General features: G+C 40.1%; 1 protein-coding gene across 1 annotated transcript in view; it reads right to left on the minus strand.

The window, feature by feature from the left end:
- The window catches only part of LOC126260755 (titin), a 530,053-nt gene that overhangs the window by 124,399 nt on the left and 380,800 nt on the right, over positions 1–24,854 (minus strand). The window contains exon 129 of the mRNA XM_049958094.1: positions 1,551–16,448. Coding sequence (XP_049814051.1) covers positions 1,551–16,448 — 14,898 coding nt within the window. The remainder of the gene's footprint in view (positions 1–1,550; positions 16,449–24,854) is intronic.

Below are 24,854 nucleotides of genomic sequence, written 5' to 3' on the forward strand. Positions count from 1 at the left end.
AGGAATGGTGTGTTTACTTTACTTTTATAGTGCAAATTATGAGTATTTGCAGAAATTTTGAACTTAAGGAACATAGTGTCTCATAACAAACACTGACACTGTAAGTAATTCTGTCTTTTTTATTGTTTGAAATATGCAGGGAATGAAAGAGATGACAGTATTAAATAACATAGGACTGTCTTTGAGATATGGCATATGCAAAACTTGTGAGGAAGAAACCAGTTTGCTGGAAGAATTTGGTATTTCTAGCAACACATTTCAGATCATGAAAGCACTCTCAGGGATAATAATGGGATATTGTATTAATGGGCAGCTGTGGCTCACTGAAACAAAATTTCAGACCACTAAATGCAATATATTAGGAAAAATCACTAGTCACTTGATTTGTGTCTCCATTTCCCAATGCTGGTGATCCACAACTCTGCAGGAAATACTTACTTAATAGCTGCAAGAGCTCCTTCCTTAGTCATTCTGACAATAAGATGCAATATCTGATTAGAAGATTACTGCTATAGTTACAACAGATTCACCTCTAAATATACTGAAACATTTAATTTATTAATATCCCACACAGTCCCTATAATGTGAAGACATGACAGAGCAGTATTCAAACAACAAAGTGGACAATGGAGCTCTGGAGAAATACTGATATATATCATTTAAGTAGCTGCTCAGAAGGTCTTAGAACTTATGTTTGGAGGATTTTTGACACAAACAGATTACAATACCTAATCCAAGGTATGGTTCCTGTGATTTACATAAAACCCATCACATATACAATCCCAATATACACAACCATTAAATAATATTGAATATATAATCCAAGGATGTAATTTCTGGGTCATTATCCAATGACAACTGCCCTGTTGGAATTACATTGCTGAACGTTAGTACAAAAAATGTTCGTTGTGATATATTTAAGGATCCATAAAAATTAAATGACAATAATATAATATTAGCACTTTCTTTACACAGACATATTTGTATTCTCACTGATTCTACATCATTTTGCACCCAGAAACATTTACAGTGAAGAAGCTCCTCATGCTTGCATGATTATAAAAATTAACAAAAAATACTCTTTACTTTGTACATTAGCAACTATATATCAATTGTACATTCAAATCTCTGCTACATAACCAGCAAAAATGCATACTGGCAGGTAGGAATGATTTCAGTCATACATTTAACCTGCTATAGGCAAAATGTTGAATACTTCATTTTAGAAGCGTGTGTTATTTAGACGAAGCAAACAGTCTTTCAAAGACTATGAAAAAAATTAATATACTGAAATGATAGATTACTATAAAGAGGGAATTAGAAATTAAAGTGACAGAGCTGGAATGTTACCTTATTAAATTAGGTAATTAAACATTTTAGTAAGCTAAAGCACAAGCATTGTTGTTACAAATTTAATTAAAGCAGTTTGAAGCAGGATGTAATAGTCCCAGTTGCTGAGAAGCAGATGACGAAGCAGCATGTAAGAAAGCAGTTGAATACAGCCGCAAAGAAGAGCCACAGTAGCATTAATATTAGAAATGTGTTACAACCTTCCTGTGAAATCCTTGTAGGCCTCTTCTTAGGCTTCAGCTTCAGCTCCAAGGACTCTTCTTCAAAGGATGTTCCTGCTGGAGTAGGCTGCCTCTTTTGAAAACCAATGCTGAACTCTTCTTCAACATTTTCAATGGAGTATGACATTTTGCGAGAATCATCTTTCTTGCGTAAGGAAATCTGAAAACTTTCTTCAATGTCTTCTCTCTCCCTATGTGGTTTTGTTAGTATCACTGTCTCCTCTTCTTCTGCTTCCTGAACTGTATAACTTGGCTTGCGCTTCAAATCAAAACTGACACCTTCAGCTTCAGGAGACTCTAAAACTTCTATAATTTCAGGTGACTTCTGATCTTCTATCTCTTTGACAATTCGAATAGTTTGCTCACCAGCTTCTTCTGCATAGGTAGGACGTCGTTGTTTCTTTAACCTGACTTTACTAGTCATTGAGATATCCTCTTCTTCATAAGTATGTAGTTGAATCTTGAATTCTTGTTCTATTTCTTCTTTTGTTTTAGTGATTCTAGGCTGAATTGTAACTGTTTCAACATCAGTAACTTCAGTTACTTCAGGCAATGATGGTTGTCTTGGCCGCATTGGTTTTATAGTGATTTCTTCCTCACCTAACTCCTCTATTGACAACTTCCTCTGTGGAGCCTTCTTCTTAACAGTGAATTCTGCCACGCTGTCCTCAGGTGTCTTTGGTGCCAACTTCTTAATTGTTATTTCTTCTGCTACTTCCTCATCATGTGGTTCTGCAGCTTTCTTTTCCACTACCTTCTTTATGGTGAGTTTCTCACTCACTTCTTCTACAGAAGGTTTCCTTGGTTTCTTCTTCTTTATTGTTACTTCTTCACTTACATCATCCTTGGGTTTTTCTGGTTCCTTCCTTTTAATTGTCACTTCCTCAGAAACCTCTTCCACTTTTACCTCTTTAGGCTTCTTTTTCTTTATAACTACCTCTTCTGTGAGTTCCCCTTCTTCTTTTGGCTCCACTGGTACCATCTTCTTCAGAGTGACTTCCTCACTCACTTCTTCTACAGAAGGTTTCCTTGGTTTCTTCTTCTTTATTGTTACTTCTTCACTTACATCATCCTTGGGTTTTTCTGGTTCCTTCCTTTTAATTGTCACTTCCTCAGAAACCTCTTCCACTTTCACCTCCTTAGGCTTCTTTTTCTTTATAACTACCTCTTCTGTGACTTCCTCTTCTTGTTTTGGCTCCACTGGTACCACCTTCTTTAGAGTGACTTCTTCAGCAACTTCTTCTACAGAAGGTTTCCTTGGTTTCTTCTTCTTTATTGTTATTTCTTCACTTACATCATCCTTAGGTTTCTCTGGTTCCTTCTTTCTAATTTTCACTTCCTCAGTAATCTCTTCAACTTTCACCTCTTTAGGCTTCTTTTTCTTTATCACTACCTGTTCCGTGACTTCCTCTTCCTCCTTTGGCTCCACTGGTACCACCTTCTTTAGAGTGACTTCTTCAGCAACTTCTTCTACAGAAGGTTTCCTTGGTTTCTTCTTCTTTATTGTTATTTCTTCACTTACATCATCCTTAGGTTTCTCTGGTTCCTTCTTTCTAATTTTCACTTCCTCAGTAATCTCTTCAACTTTCACCTCTTTAGGCTTCTTTTTCTTTATCACTACCTGTTCCGTGACTTCCTCTTCCTCCTTTGGCTCCACTGGTACCACCTTCTTTAGAGTGACTTCTTCAGCAACTTCTTCTACAGAAGGTTTCCTTGGTTTCTTCTTCTTTATTGTTACTTCTTCACTTACATCATCCTTGGGTTTCTCTGGTTCCTTCTTTTCAATTTTCACTTCCTCAGTAACTTCTTCCACTTTCACCTCCTTAGGCTTCTTTTTCTTTATAACTACCTCTTCTGTGACTTCCTCTTCTTGTTTTGGCTCCACTGGTACCACCTTCTTTAGAGTGACTTCTTCAGCAACTTCTTCTACAGAAGGTTTCCTTGGTTTCTTCTTCTTTATTGTTATTTCTTCATGTACATCATCCTTGGGTTTCTCTGGTTCCTTCTTTTTAATTTTCACTTCCTCAGTCACCTCTTCTACTTTCACCTCCTTGGGCTTCTTTTTCTTTATCACTACCTGTTCCGTGACTTCCTCTTCCTCCTTTGGCTCCACTGGTACCACCTTCTTGAGAGTGACTTCCTCAGTCACTTCTTCTACAGAAGGTTTCCTTGGTTTCTTCTTCTTTATTGTTATTTCTTCACTTACCTCTTCCTTGGGTTTCTCTGGTTCCTTCTTTTCAATTTTCTCTTCCTCAGTAACTTCTTCTACTTTCACCTCTTTAGGCTTCTTTTTCTTTATAACTACCTCTTCTGTGACTTCCTCTTCCTCCTTTGGCTCCACTGGTACCACCTTCTTGAGAGTGACTTCCTCAGTCACTTCTTCTACAGAAGGTTTCCTTGGTTTCTTCTTCTTTACTGTGACTTCTTCACTTACCTCTTCCTTGGGTTTCTCTGGTTCCTTCTTTTCAATTATCACTTTCTCAGGAACCTCTTCTACTTTCACCTCTTTAGGCTTCTTTTTCTTTACAACTACCTCCTCTGTGACTTCCTCCTCCTCTTTTGGCTCCACCGGTATCACCTTCTTTAGTGTGACTTCCTCTCTCACTTCTTCTACAGAAGGTTTCCTTGGTTTCTTCTTCTTTATTGTTATTTCTTCACTTACCTCATCCTTGGGTTTCTCTGGTTCCCTCTTTTCAATTGTCACTTTCTCAGGAACCTCTTCTACTTTCACCTCTTTAGGCTTCTTTTTCTTTACAACTACCTCCTCTGTGACTTCCTCCTCCTCTTTTGGCTCCACTGGTATCACCTTCTTTAGTGTGACTTCCTCTCTCACTTCTTCTACAGAAGGTTTCCTTGGTTTCTTCCTCTTTATTGTTATTTCTTCACTTACCTCTTCCTTGGGTTTCTCTGGTTCCTTCTGTTCAATTCTCACTTCCTCAGGAACCTCTTCTGCTTTTACCTCTTTAGGCTTCTTTTCCTTTACAATTACCTCCTCTGTGACTTCCTCCTCTTTTGGCTCCACTGGTACCTCCTTCTTTAGAGTGACTTCCTCTGTCACTTCTTCTACAGAAGGTTTCTTTGGTTTCTTCTTCTTTATTGTCACTTCTTTAATTTCTTCAGCCTCAGGTTTCTCTGGCTTCTCTTTCTCGACTATTACCTTTTCAATATCCTCCCTTTCTGGCTCTTTGGGTTTTATCTTCATTACGAAGTCTTCTTCTGGTACTTCTTCGGTTTCTTTTGGTTTCTCATCCAGTATTGGTTCATCCTGCTGAGGTGCTTCTTTGGATTCATCTTTCAGAACATCTTCCACAGGCTTAGGTGGTTTTGTTTTCTTTACCTTTGTTTTCTTTATTGTCCTCTCTGGTGATTCAGGTTTTACATGTTCAGTAGGTAATACCTCTTCTTCTTCATAAGGTTTCTCTTTGTCATCAAGTTTAAGGCTGTGCTTCTTAGCAATTTCAGAATCTTCTTCTGGTTTTTCTTTTACAAAAGGTTTCAAGGTAATACTATCTGGCTCCTCTGGTTCTGGCTCTCCCACCTTCTTTTTCAGTTTGATATCCTTCTCCTCTTCAGGGTAAGGTTTCTTAGGAGGCTGTTTTTCTAATGGTATTTTTACTGTCTCTGGTTCAGGTTTTGCAGAGTCTTTTTTGGGCTTTTTAACTTTTTGCTTTTCAGGAGTCCTTCTCTCTTTCTTTTCTGGCTCTTCTTTTACATACTTTTCCAGATCTATGTCAGTTCCTTCTATGTCACTAGGTTTAAAGGGAGCTAAAGTAATTTCCTTCTCTTTTGGTGTGCTCTTTGTATCCTTTTCATCAGTCTCATCCTTCTTAGGCTTCTTCATTTCAGTTATCTCTTCCACTAGTGGCTTCTCAGGAACTTTCTTAAGCTTTATTTCCTCTTGTTCTGGTTCTTTTGTTTCTGGGATTTTTCCTTTTCCCACAACCAGCTTTGGTTCTTCTGGTTTCTCAGTATCTGCAGCCTTGGGGAGTCTTTCCCATGTACTCTTCTCATCTTCCACAGGAATATCAGTACTGTCTTTCTGATCAACATCAAAAGACTCTAATTCCTCTGTGTCTGGTTTTTCTCTGCCGGGCAACTTTACTTTCTTCACTTTTCTCTTGAGGACTTTCAGAGCTTCTTGTGTATTTCTTGATAGTATCCCCTTGTCACACCTTGCATTTATTATTGTTATAAGAGGGGTATTTTCCTTTGGAGGGTAGTCTATTATCTTTATGTTGCTCTTCAATAATACTTTTGGAACCTCTACAGCCTTAATCTCCCTCTTTTGAACACTTGCTTTCCTCAGCTTCACCTGCGTGAAAAGAGGAACTTCCTCTTTTGGCATCACATCAGTTATCTTCAGTTTGGTAGGTTTAACTTCTTTCCTTTCGAGTTTCAACACTTCTACTTTTTCAGGAAGATGTTTCTTTTCCTTTGGTTTTTTAGGCACAGGCTTCTCTTCCTGTGGGATTTCCACCACTTTTTCTTCTTCTTCTGGTACTTTTTCTTCTGGAATCTTTGAAACTGACTTGACCTTCTTCTTCTTGGTAATTAATTTCTTAACTGGTGTCTCAACAATACTTACAGAGTCTTCAGTTCCCTCAACAGCTTCTGCTTTCTCTTTTTCAACATCCAATGGACTAACGTCACCTGTGCTTACTCTATCTACTACTTCAGTGACCTCAATTCCTTCATGCAAATCCTTTACTTCCTCAGGTTTTAGAGTATCAGGCTTTTCCTGAGTCAGCACTTCAGTTGTCATTTCTTCAGTCACACTTTCATCAGCGTACTTTGGCTTCTCAGGAGCTCTTTTCTTCTTCAAGACTTTTCTTGTTGTTGGTTGCTTCTTGACATCTTCATCAGCAAAAGACACCAATGGCTTCTCAGTGACTGCATACTCTTGTGAAATTTCTTCTGCATGTTCAGGTGTTGGTTTCTCTTCTTCAGGAATAGCCTCAACGTTTTCTGGTGCATGAATTTCAACTTCCCTCCTTGGTAATGTAGGAGCTTCTTTAACTTCAGATATCGAAACATCTGCCTTCTTATGATCACTAATTTCCACAAGTTTAGCTTGCACTGTTGTGATTTTCTCCTCAGGAAGTGCCTCTTCTAAGATTCCAGGTTGTGAATGTTCCACTAAAAGAAGCTGTCTTTCCACTGGTATTATTGGGCTTACCTGTTCCATCCTAGGCAGAGCTGGTACAGTAATGTCACCTGTAAATAGTGCAGTTTGCATATCAGTAATTTGCACACTTTCACTTTCAGAAACTGTTACTGTAGGTTGTTCTTGTGATACTGTGAAGTTAGCAAGTTCTTCCTCCTTTGTGTTTTTGATTACTTCTGTAATTATAAGTGCCTCCTGTCGTTTCTGGACGACTTTCGGCACCTGTGTCAAATACTGTGTTTCTTGAGGTGGCTCTGTTGTAACAACCTGTTCCGTGGTAACTTCTTGTATTTGTAATGTATCCTGTGTTGAAAGTTTTCTTTGAGCTGATTCAGGTTTTGGCACTTTCTGTACCCTTGTATCAACAGCCACTGTCTGAGTTGGTTGTATCTCTGTCACAAACACAGATTCTGTTGTGGGTAGCAGTGCTGTAACTGCTTCTTTGTCCTGTGTCACTGTATACCTCAATTCTGATGGTATTTCTAAAGATGTTATTTCATTTACAGTTACAGAGTCAGACAATGGAATGTTTCTGATAGCATGTTCAGTGTCAGGTACTGCAGGTGACATGAAAATATCTTCCTTGTGTTGCAGTTCAGGAAGTGTTACAGAAAGTGTTTCCTGTGGTAAGATGGTTGTCTGGGCTGTTTCAGTTAATTGTTTCTCATGTTCAAAGTCTGTATGTGTTTCAAATGTGCCAGTTTCAGTTACAGTTAAAGGTCCTTGTTGTAGAAATGATGGTGTGGCATGCAATACTTCAGGTATACTGGATACGAGGGGTTCCTCTGTTTCATGTGTAGGAATTTCCAATATAGCCACAGATTTTTGGCTCATTACCTTAAGTGTCGCTTCTTCCCTTAAAACCTGAGGTGACTCAGGCAAATGTGCTGGAACTACCTCAACATAAGGTTCCTGTATAGATACAGTATCTTTTTCTCCTATACTTACTAAAGCCTCCTGCGGTAATGGTTTTTTATCTGCTACTCGTTGTTCAGTTAACTCTAAGGACATGGTATCACTCACAGAAACAGAATCTTTAAGTGCCATAGTTACTTGTGATTTACCTGTTTCATATGATGGAGTAACAATGTCAGTCACTTTCCCCACAACAGATGATTCGACATTTGCAAAATGTAGATGTGAGTCTTCTGGTTGGCCTTTCTCATCTTCTGCTAATCTTGATTCCTCAGGTGCAGGAAAATTGTCTTTAACTGTTTCTTCCTGCAACGACTTTTCAACATCCTCTGGAACCAATTTCTTCTTCTTGACAATTCGTTTCACTTTCTTTTCTTTTGTTGCTTCCACTTGTTCCACATCTTCAGCCTCCTTGACTGTTTCAGGAATTTCCTCTGCCTTTTGCTCCTCTGGCTTCTCCAGTACTGGCAATGATTCTTCTCCTTTGCTCTCATCTGAAGGTTTCTCTTCTTCACTTGGAGCTGTCTTCTTCTTTCTGATTAGGTGTTTCACCTTTTTCTCTTTAACTTCCATTTCTTCAGTAGTAACATGTTCCTTCTCATCCTCAGGTACCTCTTTCACCACAACCTCCAGCTTTTCCACCTCTTCTTTCTTTTCTTCTTGAACCTCTTCTTCTGGTTTCACATCTTTGTCTTGCTTCACCTTCTGTATCTTCACTTTCTTTCTGACAACCTTTTGTTCTGGCACGTCATCTGCAGCCACTTTGTCAGGCTTCTCTTCTTCAGAAACCTTTGGTTGTTCGTCTACTGCTGTTAAAGGCTCACTCACTGATTCAGGAACTATAACTGCACTAGGCTGGTCTTCTTTGGGGGAAACTATTTCCTGTGTCTCAGCCTCAGGAACATCTGGTAAAGGCTTCTCCGCTTGTTCCTGTGGTACCTCCGGTTTCCGAACCTTCTTCACTATTTTCTTCTTCCTTTTTCCCTCTGGCAGTTGGTCCTTTTCTACTTCTTGTTCTGGCACTTCATCTGCAGCCACTTTGTCAGGCTTCTCTTCAGAAACCTTTGGTTGTTCGTCTACTGCTGTTAAAGGCTCACTCACTGATTCAGGAACTGTCACTGCACTAGGCTGGTCTTCTTTGGGGGAAACTATTTCCTGTGTCTCAGCCTCAGAAACATCTGATACAGGCTTCTCTGCTTCTTCCTGTGGTGCCTCTGGTTTCCGAACCTTCTTCACTATTTTCTTCTTCCTTTTTCCGTCTGGCAGTTGGTCCTTCTCTACCTCTTCCTCCTCTGTGGGTCTGTCTACTCCTTTGGGCTTCCCTTCCTCTTTCTCCGGCTGCTCTGATTTATCTTCTGGTTTCTCTTTTCTGAATGGTTTGAGAGTAATCACCTCGGGTTCTTCTGGGGTGGGTTCACCCATTTTCTTCCTTAGCTTGATCTCCTTGTCATCTTCTGGCTGCGGTTTCTTAGGAATTCCCTTCTCCAGTGGAATCTGAATGGTCTCTGGCTCTGGTTTTGGTTTCTTTGCCTTAGGTCTCTTTTTCACCTCAGGTTTGGAAGTCTCTTCATCTGATTTCTCTGGGCTCTCCCTCTCATATTGCTCTAAGTCTGTATCATGCTTTTCTATGTCCTTCCCCTCAAAAGGCACCAATGGTTCTTTCTCAGATTCCTTAGGCTTCTTCATCTGTGGTTCATCCCCATCTTTTTTCGATGGCTTGATCTTCTGCTCCTCTTCACCAGGTGTTGGCTTTTCAGGAATCTTTTTCAACTTGATGTCCTCTGGGACAGGAGTTTCCTGCTCTGGAACTTTTCCTTTCCCAATATCAAGCTTCTGTGTTTCTTGTTGCTCAGGTGCGGGTTTCTTTGGCAAGCTCTGCCATGTCGGCTGATCAACTTTCTCTGTATGTTCTGGTTTTTCTGTGTCATCTGCAGGGAACTTCTCAGGTTCCTCCAACTCAGTTGCTTCCTTATCCTTGATTCGTACCTTTTTTACTTTCCTCTTTTGCACTTTCAGAGCTTCCTGGTAGTTCCGTGACAAAATACCTTTGTCAAAGTACACCTCAAGAATTGTTATGACTGGCTTCTGTTCAGCTGGGGGATAGTCAATGAACTTAATGTTACTCTTAAGCAAGACTTTGGGAATTGTCACACCCTTTATTTCTCGTTTCTTGACAGGTGTCACTTTCTTTAATTTTATCTGTGCAAATAGGGGAATGTCTTCTTTGACATCAATCACCTTCATCTGAGTAGCTTTAATTTCTTTCCTCTCAATTTTCATCATTTGTAGTCCAGTGACTTTCTTCTTCTTGACAGGTTTGTCTTCTGTTGGTTTTCTAGGAGCTACATCCTCTTCTGCCTTGTCTTCTGTTGGTTTCTCCTCTTCCTTCGGAATGCCTTTCTTTGTTTTGGATACAATTCTCTTTACCCTCCTTCCCTTAGAGTCCTCAGGTACTGTTGTAGTATCCTCTTCAACATCAGGCTTTTCTTCAGGCACTTCTTCTTCAGATTTTTCCAAGGATGGCATAACAGTTTCCTCTTTCTCCACATCAATTGGCTTTACATCTTCCTCTGGAACAGTTTTCTTTTTCTTTTTGACAATTCGTTTAACTTTTTTGTGTTCAGTTTCATCAACAATTTCAGGAACCACATCTTTAGCTACTGGCACACTGTCAGTTTTCTCTTCTGTATCTGCCTTTCCTTCAGCAGGTTTCTCTGGTAATGGCAAGGTATCTTCAATCATTTCTTCCTCTACAGGTTTTTCTGCCTCTTCTGGTACCACCTTCTTTTTCCTGACTATGCGCTTAACCTTCTTTTCTTTTGTTGCTTCCACTTGTTCCACATCTTCAGCCTCCTTGACTGTTTCAGGAATTTCCTCTGCCTTTTGCTCCTCTGGCTTCTCCAGTAATGGTAATGATTCTTCTCCTTTACTCTCATCTGAAGGTTTCTCTTCTTCACTTGGAGTTGACTTCTTCTTTCTGATTAGGTGTTTCACCTTTTTCTCTTTAACTTCCATTTCTTCAGTAGTAACATGTTCCTTCTCATCCTCAGGTACCTCTTTCACCACAACCTCCAGCTTTTCCACCTCTTCTTTCTTTTCTTCTTGAACCTCTTCTTCTGGTTTCACTTCTTTCTCTGGCTTCACCTTCTGTACCTTCACTTTCTTTCTGACAACCTTTTGTTCTGGCACGTCATCTGCAGCCACTTTGTCAGGCTTCTCTTCTTCAGAAACCTTTGGTTGTTCGTCTACTGCTGTTAAAGGCTCACTCACTGATTCAGGAACTGTCACTGCACTAGGCTGGTCTTCTTTGGGGGAAACTATTTCCTGTGTCTCAGCCTCAGGAACATCTGATACAGGCTTCTCTGCTTCTTCCTGTGGTGCCTCTGGTTTCCGAACCTTCTTCACTATTTTCTTCTTCCTTTTTCCGTCTGGCAGTTGGTCCTTCTCTACCTCTTCCTCCTCTGTGGGTCTGTCTACTCCTTTGGGCTTCCCTTCCTCTTTATCTGGCTGCTCTGATTTATCTTCTGGTTTCTCTTTTCTGAATGGTTTGAGAGTAATCCCCTCGGGTTCATCTGGGGTGGGTTCACCCATTTTCTTCCTTAGCTTGATCTCCTTGTCATCTTCTGGCTGCGGTTTCTTAGGAATTCCCTTCTCCAGTGGAATCTGAATGGTCTCTGGCTCTGGTTTTGGTTTCTTTGCCTTAGGTCTCTTTTTCACCTCAGGTTTGGAAGTCTCTTCATCTGATTTCTCTGGGCTCTCCCTCTCATATTGCTCTAAGTCTGTATCATGCTTTTCTATGTCCTTCCCCTCAAAAGGAGCCAATGGTTCTTTCCCAGATTCCTTAGGCTTCTTCATCTGTGGTTCATCCCCATCTTTTTTCGATGGCTTGATCTTCTGCTCCTCTTCACCAGGTGTTGGCTTTTCAGGAATCTTTTTCAACTTGATGTCCTCTGGGACAGGAGTTTCCTGCTCTGGGACTTTTCCTTTCCCAATATCAAGCTTCTGTGTTTCTTGTTGCTCAGGTGCAGGTTTCTTTGGCAAGCTCTGCCATGCTGGCTGATCAACTTTCTCAGTAGGTTCTGGTTTTTCTGTGTCATCTGCAGGGAACTTCTCAGGTTCCTCCAACTCAGTTGCTTCCTTATCCTTGATTCGTACCTTTTTTACTTTCCTCTTTTGCACTTTCAGAGCTTCCTGATAGTTCCGTGACAGAATACCCTTGTCAAAGTGCACCTCAAGAATTGTTATGACTGGCTTCTGTTCAGCTGGGGGATAGTCAATGAACTTAATGTTACTCTTAAGCAAGACTTTGGGAATTGTCACACCCTTTATTTCTCGTTTCTTGACAGGTGTCACTTTCTTTAATTTTATCTGTGCAAATAGGGGAATGTCTTCTTTGACATCAATCACCTTCAGCTGAGTAGCTTTAATTTCTTTCCTCTCAATTTTCATCATTTGTAGTCCAGTGACTTTCTTCTTCTTGACAGGTTTGTCATCTGTTGGTTTTCTAGGAGCTACATCCTCTTCTACCTTGCCTTCTGTTGGTTTCTCCTCTTCCTTCGGAATGCCTTTCTTTGTTTTGGATACAATTCTCTTTACCCTCCTTCCCTTAGAGTCCTCAGGTACTGTTGTAGTATCCTCTTCAACATCAGGCTTTTCTTCGGGCAGTTCTTCCTCAGATTTTTCCAAGGATGGCATAACAGTTTCCTCTTTATCCACACCAACTTGCTTTTCATCTTCTTCTGGAACAGTTTTCTTTTTCTTTTTCACTATTCGTTTAACTTTTTTGTGTTCAGTTTCACTAACAGTTTCAGGAACCTCATCTTTAGCTACCGGCAGACTGTCAGTTTTCTCTTCTGTATCTGAAGCAACCACTGCCTTTTCTTCAGCAGGTTTCTCTTGTAGAGGCAAGGTATCTTCAATCATTTCTTCCTCTACAGGTTTTTCTGCTGCTTCTGATACCACCTTCTTTTTCCTGACTATGCGCTTAACCTTCTTTTCTTTTGTTGCTTCCACTTGTTCCACATCTTCAGCCTCCTTGACTGTTTCAGGAATTTCCTCTGCCTTTTGCTCCTCTGGCTTCTCCAGTACTGGCAATGATTCTTCTCCTTTACTCTCATCTGAAGGTTTCTCTTCTTCATTTGGAGCTGTCTTCTTCTTTCTGATTAGGTGTTTCACCTTTTTCTCTTTAACTTCCATTTCTTCAGTAGTAACATGTTCCTTCTCATCCTCAGGTACCTCTTTCACCACAACCTCCAGCTTTTCCACCTCTTCTTTCTTTTCTTCTTGAACCTCTTCTTCTGGTTTCACATCTTTGTCTTGCTTCACCTTCTGTATCTTCACTTTCTTTCTGACAACCTTTTGTTCTGGCACGTCATCTGCAGCCACTTTGTCAGGCTTCTCTTCTTCAGAAACCTTTGGTTGTTCGTCTACTGCTGTTAAAGGCTCACTTACTGTTTCTGGAACTGTCACTGCACTAGGCTGGTCTTCTTTGGGGGAAACTATTTCCTGTGTCTCAGCCTCAGGAACATCTGGTGAAGTCTTCTCCGCTTGTTCCTGTGGTGCCTCCGGTTTCCGAACCTTTTTCACTATTTTCTTCTTCCTTTTTCCCTCTGGCAGTTGGTCCTTTTCTACTTCTTGTTCTGGCACTTCATCTGCAGCCACTTTGTCAGGCTTCTCTTCAGAAACCTTTGGTTGTTCATCTACTGCTGTTAAAGGCTCACTCACTGATTCAGGAACTGTCACTGCACTAGGCTGGTCTTCTTTGGGGGAAACTATTTCCTGTGTCTCAGCCTCAGGAACATCTGATACAGGCTTCTCTGCTTCTTCCTGTGGTGCCTCTGGTTTCCGAACCTTCTTCACTATTTTCTTCTTCCTTTTTCCGTCTGGCAGTTGGTCCTTCTCTACCTCTTCCTCCTCTGTGGGTCTGTCTACTCCTTTGGGCTTCCCTTCCTCTTTCTCTGGCTGCTCTGATTTATCTTCTGGTTTCTCTTTTCTGAATGGTTTGAGAGTAATCCCCTCGGGTTCATCTGGGGTGGGTTCACCCATTTTCTTCCTTAGCTTGATCTCCTTGTCATCTTCTGGCTGCGGTTTCTTAGGAATTCCCTTCTCCAGTGGAATCTGAATGGTCTCTGGCTCTGGTTTTGGTTTCTTTGCCTTAGGTCTCTTTTTCACCTCAGGTTTGGAAGCCTCTTCATCTGATTTCTCTGGGCTCTCCCTCTCATATTGCTCTAAGTCTGTATCATGCTTTTCTATGTCCTTCCCCTCAAAAGGAGCCAAAGGTTCTTTCTCAGATTCCTTAGGCTTCTTCATCTTTTGTTCATCCCCATCTTTTTTCGATGGCTTGATCTTCTGCTCCTCTTCACCAGGTGTTGGTTTTTCAGGAATCTTTTTCAACTTGATGTCCTCTGGGACAGGAGTTTCCTGCTCTGGGACTTTTCCTTTCCCAAAATCAAGCTTCTTTGTTTCTTGTTGTTCAGGTGTAGGTTTCTTTGGCAAGCTCTGCCATGTCGGCTGATCAACTTTCTCAGTAGGTTCTGGTTTTTCTGTGTCATCTGCAGGGAACTTCTCAGGTTCCTCCAACTCAGTTGCTTCCTTATCCTTGATTCGTACTTTTTTTACTTTTCTCTTTTGCACTTTCAGTGCTTCCTGATAGTTCCGTGACAAAATACCCTTGTCAAAGTGCACCTCAAGAATTGTTATGACTGGCTTCTGTTCGGCTGGTGGATAATCAATGAACTTAATGTTACTCTTAAGCAAGACTTTTGGAATTGTCACACCCTTTATTTCTCGTTTCTTGACAGGTGTCACTTTCTTTAATTTTATCTGTGCAAATAGGGGAATGTCTTCTTTGACATCAATCACCTTCATCTGAGTAGCTTTAATTTCTTTCCTCTCAATTTTCATCATTTGTAGTCCAGTGACTTTCTTCTTCTTGACAGGTTTGTCTTCTGTTGGTTTTCTAGGAGCTACATCCTCTTCTGCCTTATCTTCTGTTGGTTTCTCCTCTTCCTTCGGAATGCCTTTCTTTGTTTTGGATACAATTCTCTTTACCCTCCTTCCCTTAGAGTCCTCAGGTACTGTTGTAGTATCCTCTTCAACATCAGGCTTTTCTTCGGGCAGTTCTTCCTCAGATTTTTCCAAGGATGTTATAATAGTTTCTTCTTCCTGCACACCACTTGGCTTTTCTTCTTCTGGAACAGTTTTCTTTTTCTTTTTGACTATTCGTTTAACTTTTTTGTGTTCAGTTTCATCAACAGTTTCAGCAGGAACCTCATCTTTAGCTACCGGCAGACTGTCAGTTTTCTCATCTGTATCTGCCTTTCCTTCAGCAGGTTTCTCTGGTAATGGCAAGGTATCTTCAATCATTTCTTCCTCTACAGGTTTTTCTGCCTCTTCTGGTACCACCTTCTTTTTCCTGACTATGCGCTTAACCTTCTTTTCTTTTGTTGCTTCCACTTGTTCCACATCTTCAGCCTCCTTGACTGTTTCAGGAATTTCCTCTGCCTTTTGCTCCTCTGGCTTCTCCAGTACTGGCAATGGTTCTTCTTGTTTACTCTCATCTGAAGGTTTCTCCTTCTCAAGCGCCATAGTCTTTTTCTTCCTGATAATGCGTTTCTTTTTTGTCTGGTCAGTCAATTCTTCCTCCTCACCTTCAGAAATTTCTGAGTTCTCCTCATCTTTGGGCTTTTCTGTCAGTGACGCAGTTTCCTGCTTTGTACCTTCCACTGAAGGTTTCTCCTCTTCAGCTGGTGTAATCTTTTTCCTTCTGAGTATGCGTTTCACTTTCTTCTCTTTCGATGTTTCTTCTGTCTCTTCCTCCTCAGCTTTTTCAACTGTTATGACCCCTTCGGGAGTTTCATATAGCTCCTCATCTTCTGGTTTATCACATGGTGCTACAGGTTCCTCAGAAAGTTTCTTCTCTTTAGCTGGCTTAGTTTTTTTCTTCCTGATAATGTGTTTCAGTTTGATGTCTTCAGTAATTCCTTCCTTCTCCCCCTCACCAATCTCTGGCTTCTCCTCCTCTTTAGGCTTTTGAAACAATGTCACAGTTTCCTCCTCTGCACCTTCTGTTGATGGTTTCTCCTCTTCATTTGGTGTAGCCTTCTTTCTTCTCACTATACGTTTCACTTTCTTCTCATCAGTTGTTTCTTCCATCTCTCTGTCCTCAGCTTTCTCAACCATCATGGTGCTCTCCCAGATTTCATTTTCTTTCTCTTCTTCTGGCTTCTCATGTAGTGGTGCAGTTTCCTCTTTTATATCCTCTCCTAACGGTTTCTCCCCTTCTACCAGAGTAATCTTTTTCCTCTTGATAATACGTTTCATTTTCTTCTCTTTTCTTGTGTCTTCCATCACTCCTTCAACAACCTTCTCAACCTCCCTGTCATCCTCAGGATGCTTATCTGCCTTTTCCTCCTCAAGTTCTTCCAATATTGGCACAGTTTCTTCCCTTGTGTCGTCTTCCACTGCAGGTTTACTGTCCTCAATTGGGAACGCCGTCTTCTTTCTTATTATGGGTTTCACCATCTTTTCCTTAACTTCAATTTCATCAGTAGTGCCCTGTTCCTTACCATGGTCTGGTAAGCTTTTCAGCTCTATAACTGGTGTCTCAAGTTTGTGGACTGTGTCTACATCCCCGGTATCTTCATCAGCAGATTCTTTGTCCGCACTCTTTATAGTGTACTCACCTTGAAGGATCTCAGTTGTAGTTTCAATTACTTTTACCTCAGGCATATGGTCGGTCACTTGTGTAGCAGTGATGTGACGTGTCTGAGAGGCTGATGTATTGTCGTCCAGGCCCTCTGAAATTTCAATGATTTTGTGATGTGAAATTGCAAGAGATTGTTGTACATATGGACTGTGGTTCTCTGGTTTGACCTCTAAGGAGGTAAAATCTATATGATTCAATTTTTAATGTCTAATATTTGGTGACACCATCTGTGTCAGTGCATTTGTGCAGTGTGTACATTTTATTATGTCGATTTCATACTGTGTGTTTGAAGTGTTTCTGAATTAGGTTCAGATGCTGTGCATGGTGTCAACATTTGTTACAAGCAATAAATCACTAGACTTTGTTGCCCTGCTGCTCTGAACAATCTCATTTGCTGTTTTGCAGCATTTAAAATGATTTGAATTGTCATAGGCACTTACCACACAATACAGTACTTACCGGAAGTAATTCTGCAGCGAGAGATGAATTATTGCTCATTTATGCATGTCTCCCTTACATGATTATTTATCTAATAAAATAATTATGACTCATTGTGAACTGAAAGACTTTCAGAGTACTTTACAGTGTTTGCTTAAAAATTATAATCAGAATTATCTGCAATATTTTTATTTGATTCCAGTAAGAATATTTAATAAAACTGTTTTACTGGTATTCTTCTGTTACAGGATGAATAAGCTACATATTTATTTTTACAATGAAGAAACTTTATAGTTTAATTACCCATCAACACTGAGCCTACTGGTGACAGATCACTAGCTCATAAGTACAGTGATGGAAAGGAGAACTTGCGATGGACTTGGAAAAGACTGTCCTGGCATTTTCATGAAGGAATTTACTTATTTTCGTGACTACGTGTAAGGGGAACACACATAGGACATCTTACTGGACTTACGAGAACTGAAAACCATTACTACGTACTGTATAAATGTAATGTGATCTGATGAAGAGATGTTATCAAAGAGCAAGTAATTTTGAAACTCTTGGATACAAACTATTCTAAAATAAATTTATCATTAATCAGGATGGAATGAGATGGCTTGAACTTGCACTTTCATGCAATAATATAGTATTTCTGTACAGATCGTTTTTTCCCTTAGTTCTTTATTAGTCTTACTGTTTTATTTCACTTTCTCTTTCCATTATCTGAATTTGATATGTACTGAAATTTATCTATTTGCTACATTCATGGTCATAAGATAAGGGATCTGTGGTTTTCATGACATAACATGAGGAACAAGTACAATGTGCAGACTCGAAAGGGTGCCTGGTATCATATCAACTTGTGACACAGTGATACAGATATGAGGAGCACTGTTGAACAGATCATCCATCATAAATGTCACTTACAATGTGTAGTGTCCCTCCATCAGTTATGTATGGTACATTAATAAATGTGATGCCAAAAAACAGCATGAGATGATGCACAATGGCTTCCTACACCATAGATCAGACCACCCAGTTATGGCTGTTGTGCTGCATTTCACTAATGGTCAGACACACTATGAGGATTAGTGCCGCTGCATAGAGATGTGTTAGGGTTGCAGACCTTTATTCTAGAGAGCCCCATACCTTACATGTTGAAACTGATTCAAATCTGGACAGTGAGATTAACACCATACATATAAGATATGTGCTCAGACTGCATGTACTTGTCCAACAGATCAGCCATTACCATTCACCAGATGAAACATAGCTTCATATGCGACAGAGAAAAGGCACAGCAATCGCAATACTGCAAGGCAACACCCAGTGAGATACATGTTCTTAGTATTGTGCTATCTCAGATGAGAACACTATGCCACCTTCTTCCGAACACATTACAAGCCTGTCATTATATTTCAAGGCACGGATATGGCATACAGTGATACTGTCTATGAGGTGTCATGATAGAAACATGTGTGCCAATAAATGTTTCCTCAAGGACAGATGAACAGAATGTGAGAATCATTCTTTAACAACTCATCTTTGCATAGGATACTACCCAATGATTGATGGGTAAGGCACCACATTTCTTCTTTGTGCGGGAAATGCATTTAGCATGCTGCTGAGTACACAGTCAAGCTCTCCAAGCAGACACGATCTTGTGGAACACGTATAATCTAGGGATGGATCAAACTCTCGCACCTGGACATCTGTTGTGCTTGCTGGACATCTTTGGGTATTCAAGGAAATGTCAGGCTGAGATTTGTTAGAAGAATGCTGAGGGAATGTAATACACCCACAAAAGAAGTGGTTTACAGAACACTTGTTTAAATGATTCTCGAGTATTGCTCACCATTCTGGGACCTTTACAGGCTGGATTAATGGAAGAGATAGAGAAGATCCAATGATGAGCAGTGCATTTCATCACAGATTATTTGATTGGTGTGAAAGTGTTATGAAGACACTCAGCATCCTCCAGTGGCAGTCGCTATGAGAGAGGCACAGCGTATCATGGAGAGGGTTACTGTTGAAATTCTGAGAGCATACAGAAATGGGAAATGTATTACTTCCTCCACATGTCTCGTAAAATGATTGTGAAGAGAAAATTGAAGCAATTTAAGCTCAATTGGAAGGTTATCGAGAGATGTTCTTCCCAAGCACTATTTGTGAATGGAACAGAGAATGAGGGATCAGACAGTGGCACCAGGTGTACACTCACTCACACACCGTATGATGGCTTTCAGAGTATACGTGTAGATATCAGGTGAGGTAATGATCCTGGTGCTAGGTCATGACACTTGGTAAACCTTGCCATTACTGCAATTCCTCTCTCAGCAATCTTCTCCACGATTGTGAAATCATGCTACAAACAGCATTCAATTGCTGACCCACCTCCCGCCAACTATGGTTAATGTCTAATCTGCAAATGACCTACCCATATATAATACTACTCTGTTGTGTTCATCATCTCATTCTCCTTCCCTATCATTTAACTACTGTACCAAAGACAATCAACTCACATTTAGAACTTCTATATCCATGACTTCTGGCCATACAGGCTCTTTCATGAACATTCTGTGGTTATGCACTGGTAAACTAGTTATGTAACACATTTCATACTTGACCCAGTGCAGCTTAGTATACTTAGTGTCACCAAGACATAGTGTTTGTTCATGAATCTCTAAGATCCCTTCACTTTTGCACAGAATGGATAATCTGATTCTTGTTTACCACAATTTATTTTATTCTTCTTCAACACTGCAACCAGATAAATTAGTTTTGTTTACTTGTACTAGTAAATTCCTCATGGAAGAAAAGTCTGATTTTTAAATACACAGCCACCTACAAACAAGTATCTGTCATATCAGTACATCAGATTTTACATTTTATCAGCTGCTGAAATATTTTCAGTGTGCATCTCATTTTCCTTGATTAGAAAGGTCATTTTCAAAGTAAAGGATGTTTGGATGTGACAACCTGTAATTCTCCCCCACCCCTACCACTGTGTCATAGACCTTCCTAATAGCTGCATGATTTTAAAATGTGTGACAAAATTGACAATCCATCAAGTGTGAGGTTTGTAGTGTAACACAGTTTCTGAGTGCAAAGCAAGTTCATCCTATTAAAATTTACAGGCACATAAATTAGTTTATGAAACATTTGATGAACAAAGCTTCAGTTACAGACTGGTGCATCATGTTTGATGCCAGACAATTTAATATTCATAACGAAGAATGACCAGGCAAACCTTCAGTTGTGATTGAGAAACGAAGATGAAGTCCTGAAGAAGAAATGCAACAAGATGGACATTTCACTATTTAGGGACTGAACCTGTGCTCTCCCAAAATTTCACGGTCATTTCTTAAAAGCTGTTAGAGTGATTTGGGCTATAGAAAAGTGTGTGCCAGATGGGTTCCTCATCTTTTGGCAGATGAACACAAAAAACAATGAATGGGAGTTGCAGTGTCTTTTGGTATGACAATAAGGGTAAGGGGTCTTAAAACCACACTGTTACTGGTGATGTGACTTGAGGCATCATTCACGATACATCCCCCCTCCCGAAAAAAGGAAAAGAAAAAACAAACAGAACACCACAAAAATGTCAGTGTGTCAGAGGCCAGAGTGTTTAGTGATTGATGGGGCAGCTCACTCATCAACCTTATGCCTAGAAAAGAGACCATAAATGCAGTAGCCTAATGTCACACACTTCAACATTGTGCTACTCAAAACAAACAGCATGGATTGTTGTCTACTGGCATTACGCGTCTTCACAATAATGCTTGCCAACATTCTGTTGTGTTAATGAAGGATTTGCTTTGGCAGTTTACACAGTATGTTATCAAATATCCACCAAACTTGTTTTCAAATGATTACCATCTTTTTTCCAAACTGTTAGAGCTTTTGAGTGGAAAGCACTATTGAAATGACAATCAACTGACTGAGGACAGTAGGTGATTGGTTCAACATCTTGGTGGCAACCAAATATGCAGAAGGCATAGGAAAGCATATAGACATTATGAGAAAACTTTGAATTTGAATGATGACTGCATAAAAAAATAGCTAAGATATCAACACGTGTCATAAAAAAGTTTTCTTTCATTATCTTGAATAAAAATGTTTACAGAAACAAATATTCTTTATTTTTAGAATGAACCCCATATTTAAAATCAGATGAAAATATTGACAGAAATAGTCTTTGAAGGACTACTGACTTGCAACAGCCCTGGGGCCAACATTTGGCTGGCTGATGCACTTGTGACATTGGCAAAAATTTCCTCCCTCATTATTTGCCTAAGTCATTCTAGGACACAGAGTCTTCAACAAAAATTCTTCAACGATCATTCCACCATTATTTTCCCAACTTCACAGAACCCAATTCATATTGTGGCTCTAGCCTGGTGCAGTTCTTTTGATTTAACACCACTCTGGTGATTTATTTATTCAAGCATTGTCTTATTTGGTCCAACATGGCTCAATTACTCAGTCTCAGAACTTCCTGTGCCAGAACATTTTGAGGCACTTACTAGTTATTGAACACAGTGACTTAATCAAACAATGGAAACTCCAGGATGTTATGTCAACAAAGCAAGGAAAAGATAGATTGCTGCTTACCATAAAGATGAAACGTTAAGTTGCAGATAGGCACAATTAAAAAGATATTTACTCATTAGCTTTCAGCCTCAGCCTTCATCAGGAAAAGATAGAGAAATACACATCAGCATGTTTTGCCTTAAGAATAATATCCAAGGTATGTAGCAAAGAATGTATTAGAGCGGTGTACTTTAGTTATTTCCAATCAGTTGCAAGCTATGGCATAAGTTTTTGGGGAAAAACCAGGTCAAGACTAAATTACATTTTTATTATGCAAAAAAGAGCTATTCGTATCATGACACACAGCCCACCACAAACTCACTGTAGACCCTTATTCAGACAACTAAAGATACTGACAATACCATCAATATATATTTTTAAATGCCTGGAAATGATCAGTAAAAATAAGTGCGATCTCCAAACCAACTCGAGCTACCATGATCACAATACAAGGCATTGTAAAGACTTCCACATTTCCTATGTAGCAAAAACTAGAAGTCAGAAACATGTCAGCAACTTAGGAATAAAGCTTTTAAATGCACTTCCCTCTCAAATTAAAGAATTGAAAGGCAAAAATAATTTCAACTGTGAAGTAAAAAAATACTTGATGGAAAAATGCTACTACAGTGTAAATGAATACCTGTCTCAGACTGTGGATTGAAACCTGTACTTATTTTTTAAAAATTCAAACTAATTTAATTATGTTTTCAACTCTGTAATTATGGTACTTATGAAAAATCTGTTAAATATCCGTAATACGTTTTGTGTATAAGGCATAGTTCATGATCTATAATTGTTTATCATGAGCACGTACTTTTGTTCTTGTGTAATAAGTTCTTGTACACTACTTATGTACTATGTGTATGTAATTTGTTTTGCTGTTTGTATATGTTTGTCCATTTATTATGTGTATGTGTACTATGTGTATGTAATTTGTTTTGCTGTTTGTATATGTTTGTCCATTTATTATGTGTATGTGTTGTTATGTGTTACGTGTAATCAAATGACAAATCCTATATCACATGTGTGATCTATTGGATGCTAAATAAATAAATAAATAAATAAAATAAATCATTCATTCCCACAAAAATAAGCATATTGCACACCAACTCCAGCAGCTCAGACCAGAATGCAATTGTCACATGGAATGGAAGCAGCTAGCTGGACAGGGGAGGGGGGCAGCAGGGGATAGCAGTGTACAGGTGGCAGAGAGAGGACTGCTGTCTCTCGGAGTGTGCACGGACTAAATTACCAACAGACACAGCATCAGGAGGCTGTGAGATAGGGAGGTGGGGAAAAAGGAGCAAAACAGGGGAGGAGTGCAGAAAGACGATCAGGTTTGTTGACAGAGAGTGGCACAAAAAGAGGGTGGGAGATAAGAATAGGTCAGAGGTGATAGGACAGATGGGCTGGAAACTGTTGGGTGGAGGGTGTAGGAATGGTATGTTACTGTTCGTTAAGGCTGGAATAATTTCAGGAGAAGAGAATGGGTTGTAAGGATTAGCCCCATCTGCCCAGTGCAGAAAAGCTGATGGTAAAGGAAAGGATCCATATGGCCTGCGTAGTGAAGCAGCCATTGAAATCAAGCATGTTATATTCAGCTGCATGCTGTGGGTGGTCTACTTTACTCTTGGCCAGTTTGGTGGTGGCCATTCATCCCGGTGGACAGCTGGCTGGTAGTCATACCAACATAAAAAGCTGTGCAATGATTGCAGCAGAGCTGGTATATGACATGGCTGCTTTCACAGGTGGTCCAGTCTTTGATGGGGTATGATAAGACTGTGACAGAACTGGAATAGGAAGTGCTGGGTGAGCGGATTGGGCAGGTTTTGCACCTGGGTCTTCCAAACGAAAATGGTCCTTGTGGCAAGGGGTTAGGATTGGGAGTGGCATGAGGATGGACTAGGATGTTGTGGAAGTTGGGTGGGAGATGGAACACCACTTTAGGAGGGATGGGAAGGATCTCAGGTAGGATGTCTCTTATTTCAGGGCATAATGATAGGTAATCAAAGCCCTGGCAAAGAATGTGGTTCAGTAGTTCCAGCCCATGGTGGTGTTGATGAAGGTGGCACTCCTTCATGTCTAGCCCTTGAAGGTTGTGGGAGGATTGGGATTGTGAGGGGAAATGGTATAGGAGATTTGTTTGCAGACTAAGTCTGGAGGTTAATGCTAGTCTGTGAAGGCCTTGGTGAGATGCACAACATACAGGAAACAGAGTTCTTCTCACAGCAGAGACACCGTCCCTGGGTATTCAGACTGCATAGAAGGGATTTTTTAATCTTCAAGGGATGACAGCTGTCGAAATGTATGTATTGTTCATGGTTGGTGGGTTTAATGTGCCAGAAAGGAGGAGGTCAATGCCCAGCAAGGTGGCATGCTGGGCTGAGGAGGGCCATGTGAAGCAGACAGGATGGATGGCCCATAAGCAGGATGGCATAGGAGAGTGCAATGCAGGTGCCCATGGCTGTGCTATGGAATTGTCTGTTGCCTTCTCTTCATAGGAGAAGTAGTTGTGAGTTATGACATATTAATGAGGTATATGAGGAATGAGGTGGTAGGTTTTGGAACCTGAAGGATGTTGGGAAAGGTAGTGTTCAATAGCAGTAAGATCATGGGCATAAGGGGTGTTGGTGTACGAGGAGGTGGTGTCAACAGTGATGAGTAGCGATCTAGGAGGGAAAGGGGTGGTGATGGCGGAGAGTCGGTGAAGTTATCCTTAACATGGGAGGCTAGATTATAGGCAGTTGGTTGGAGATGTTGATCAATGATGGTTGGTATAAAGAACCATGAAAGAAGGTCACATATGTGTAAGAGATCTGGGGACAATGGATGGTTTTGATCAATTAAGTTATGTTAAGACAGAGATTTTGGAACCAGATTTTAAGCTGCAAGGTATTTCCAGGGGTAGATGAGGACTCTGACCACAACTTATTGGTTATGAATAGTAGATTAAAACTGAAAACTTGTAAAAAGGTAGGAAATTAAGGAAATGAGACCTGAATGAGTTGAAAGAATCAGTGGTTATTGAGAGTTTCAGAGGGAGAATTAGGCAATGAGTGACTGAAACAGAGGCTAGGAATACGGGAGAAGTCAAATGGGTAGCTCTGAGGGATGAAATACTAAAGACAGCAGAGGATCAAATAGATAAAAAGACAAGGCCTAGTAGAAATTCTTGAATACTGTATGAGATACTGGATTTAACTGATGGCATGGGAAAATATAAAAATGCAGCAAATGAAACAGATGAGAGTGAATACAAAAATGTAAACAATGAGATTGGCAGGAAATGCAGATAGCTGTGCAGGAATGGTCAAAGGACAAATGTAAGGATACAGAAGCATATATAACTAGGGGAAAGAAAGATACTGCCTATAGGATAATTAAGGAGACATTTGGAGAAAAGAAAAGTGGTTGTATGTATATCCTCATATGGAAAACCAGCCCTAAGCAAAGAAGGGAAAGC

The sequence above is a fragment of the Schistocerca nitens genome, chromosome 5 (assembly GCF_023898315.1).
Source record: "Schistocerca nitens isolate TAMUIC-IGC-003100 chromosome 5, iqSchNite1.1, whole genome shotgun sequence".
Lineage (NCBI taxonomy): Eukaryota > Metazoa > Arthropoda > Insecta > Orthoptera > Acrididae > Schistocerca > Schistocerca nitens.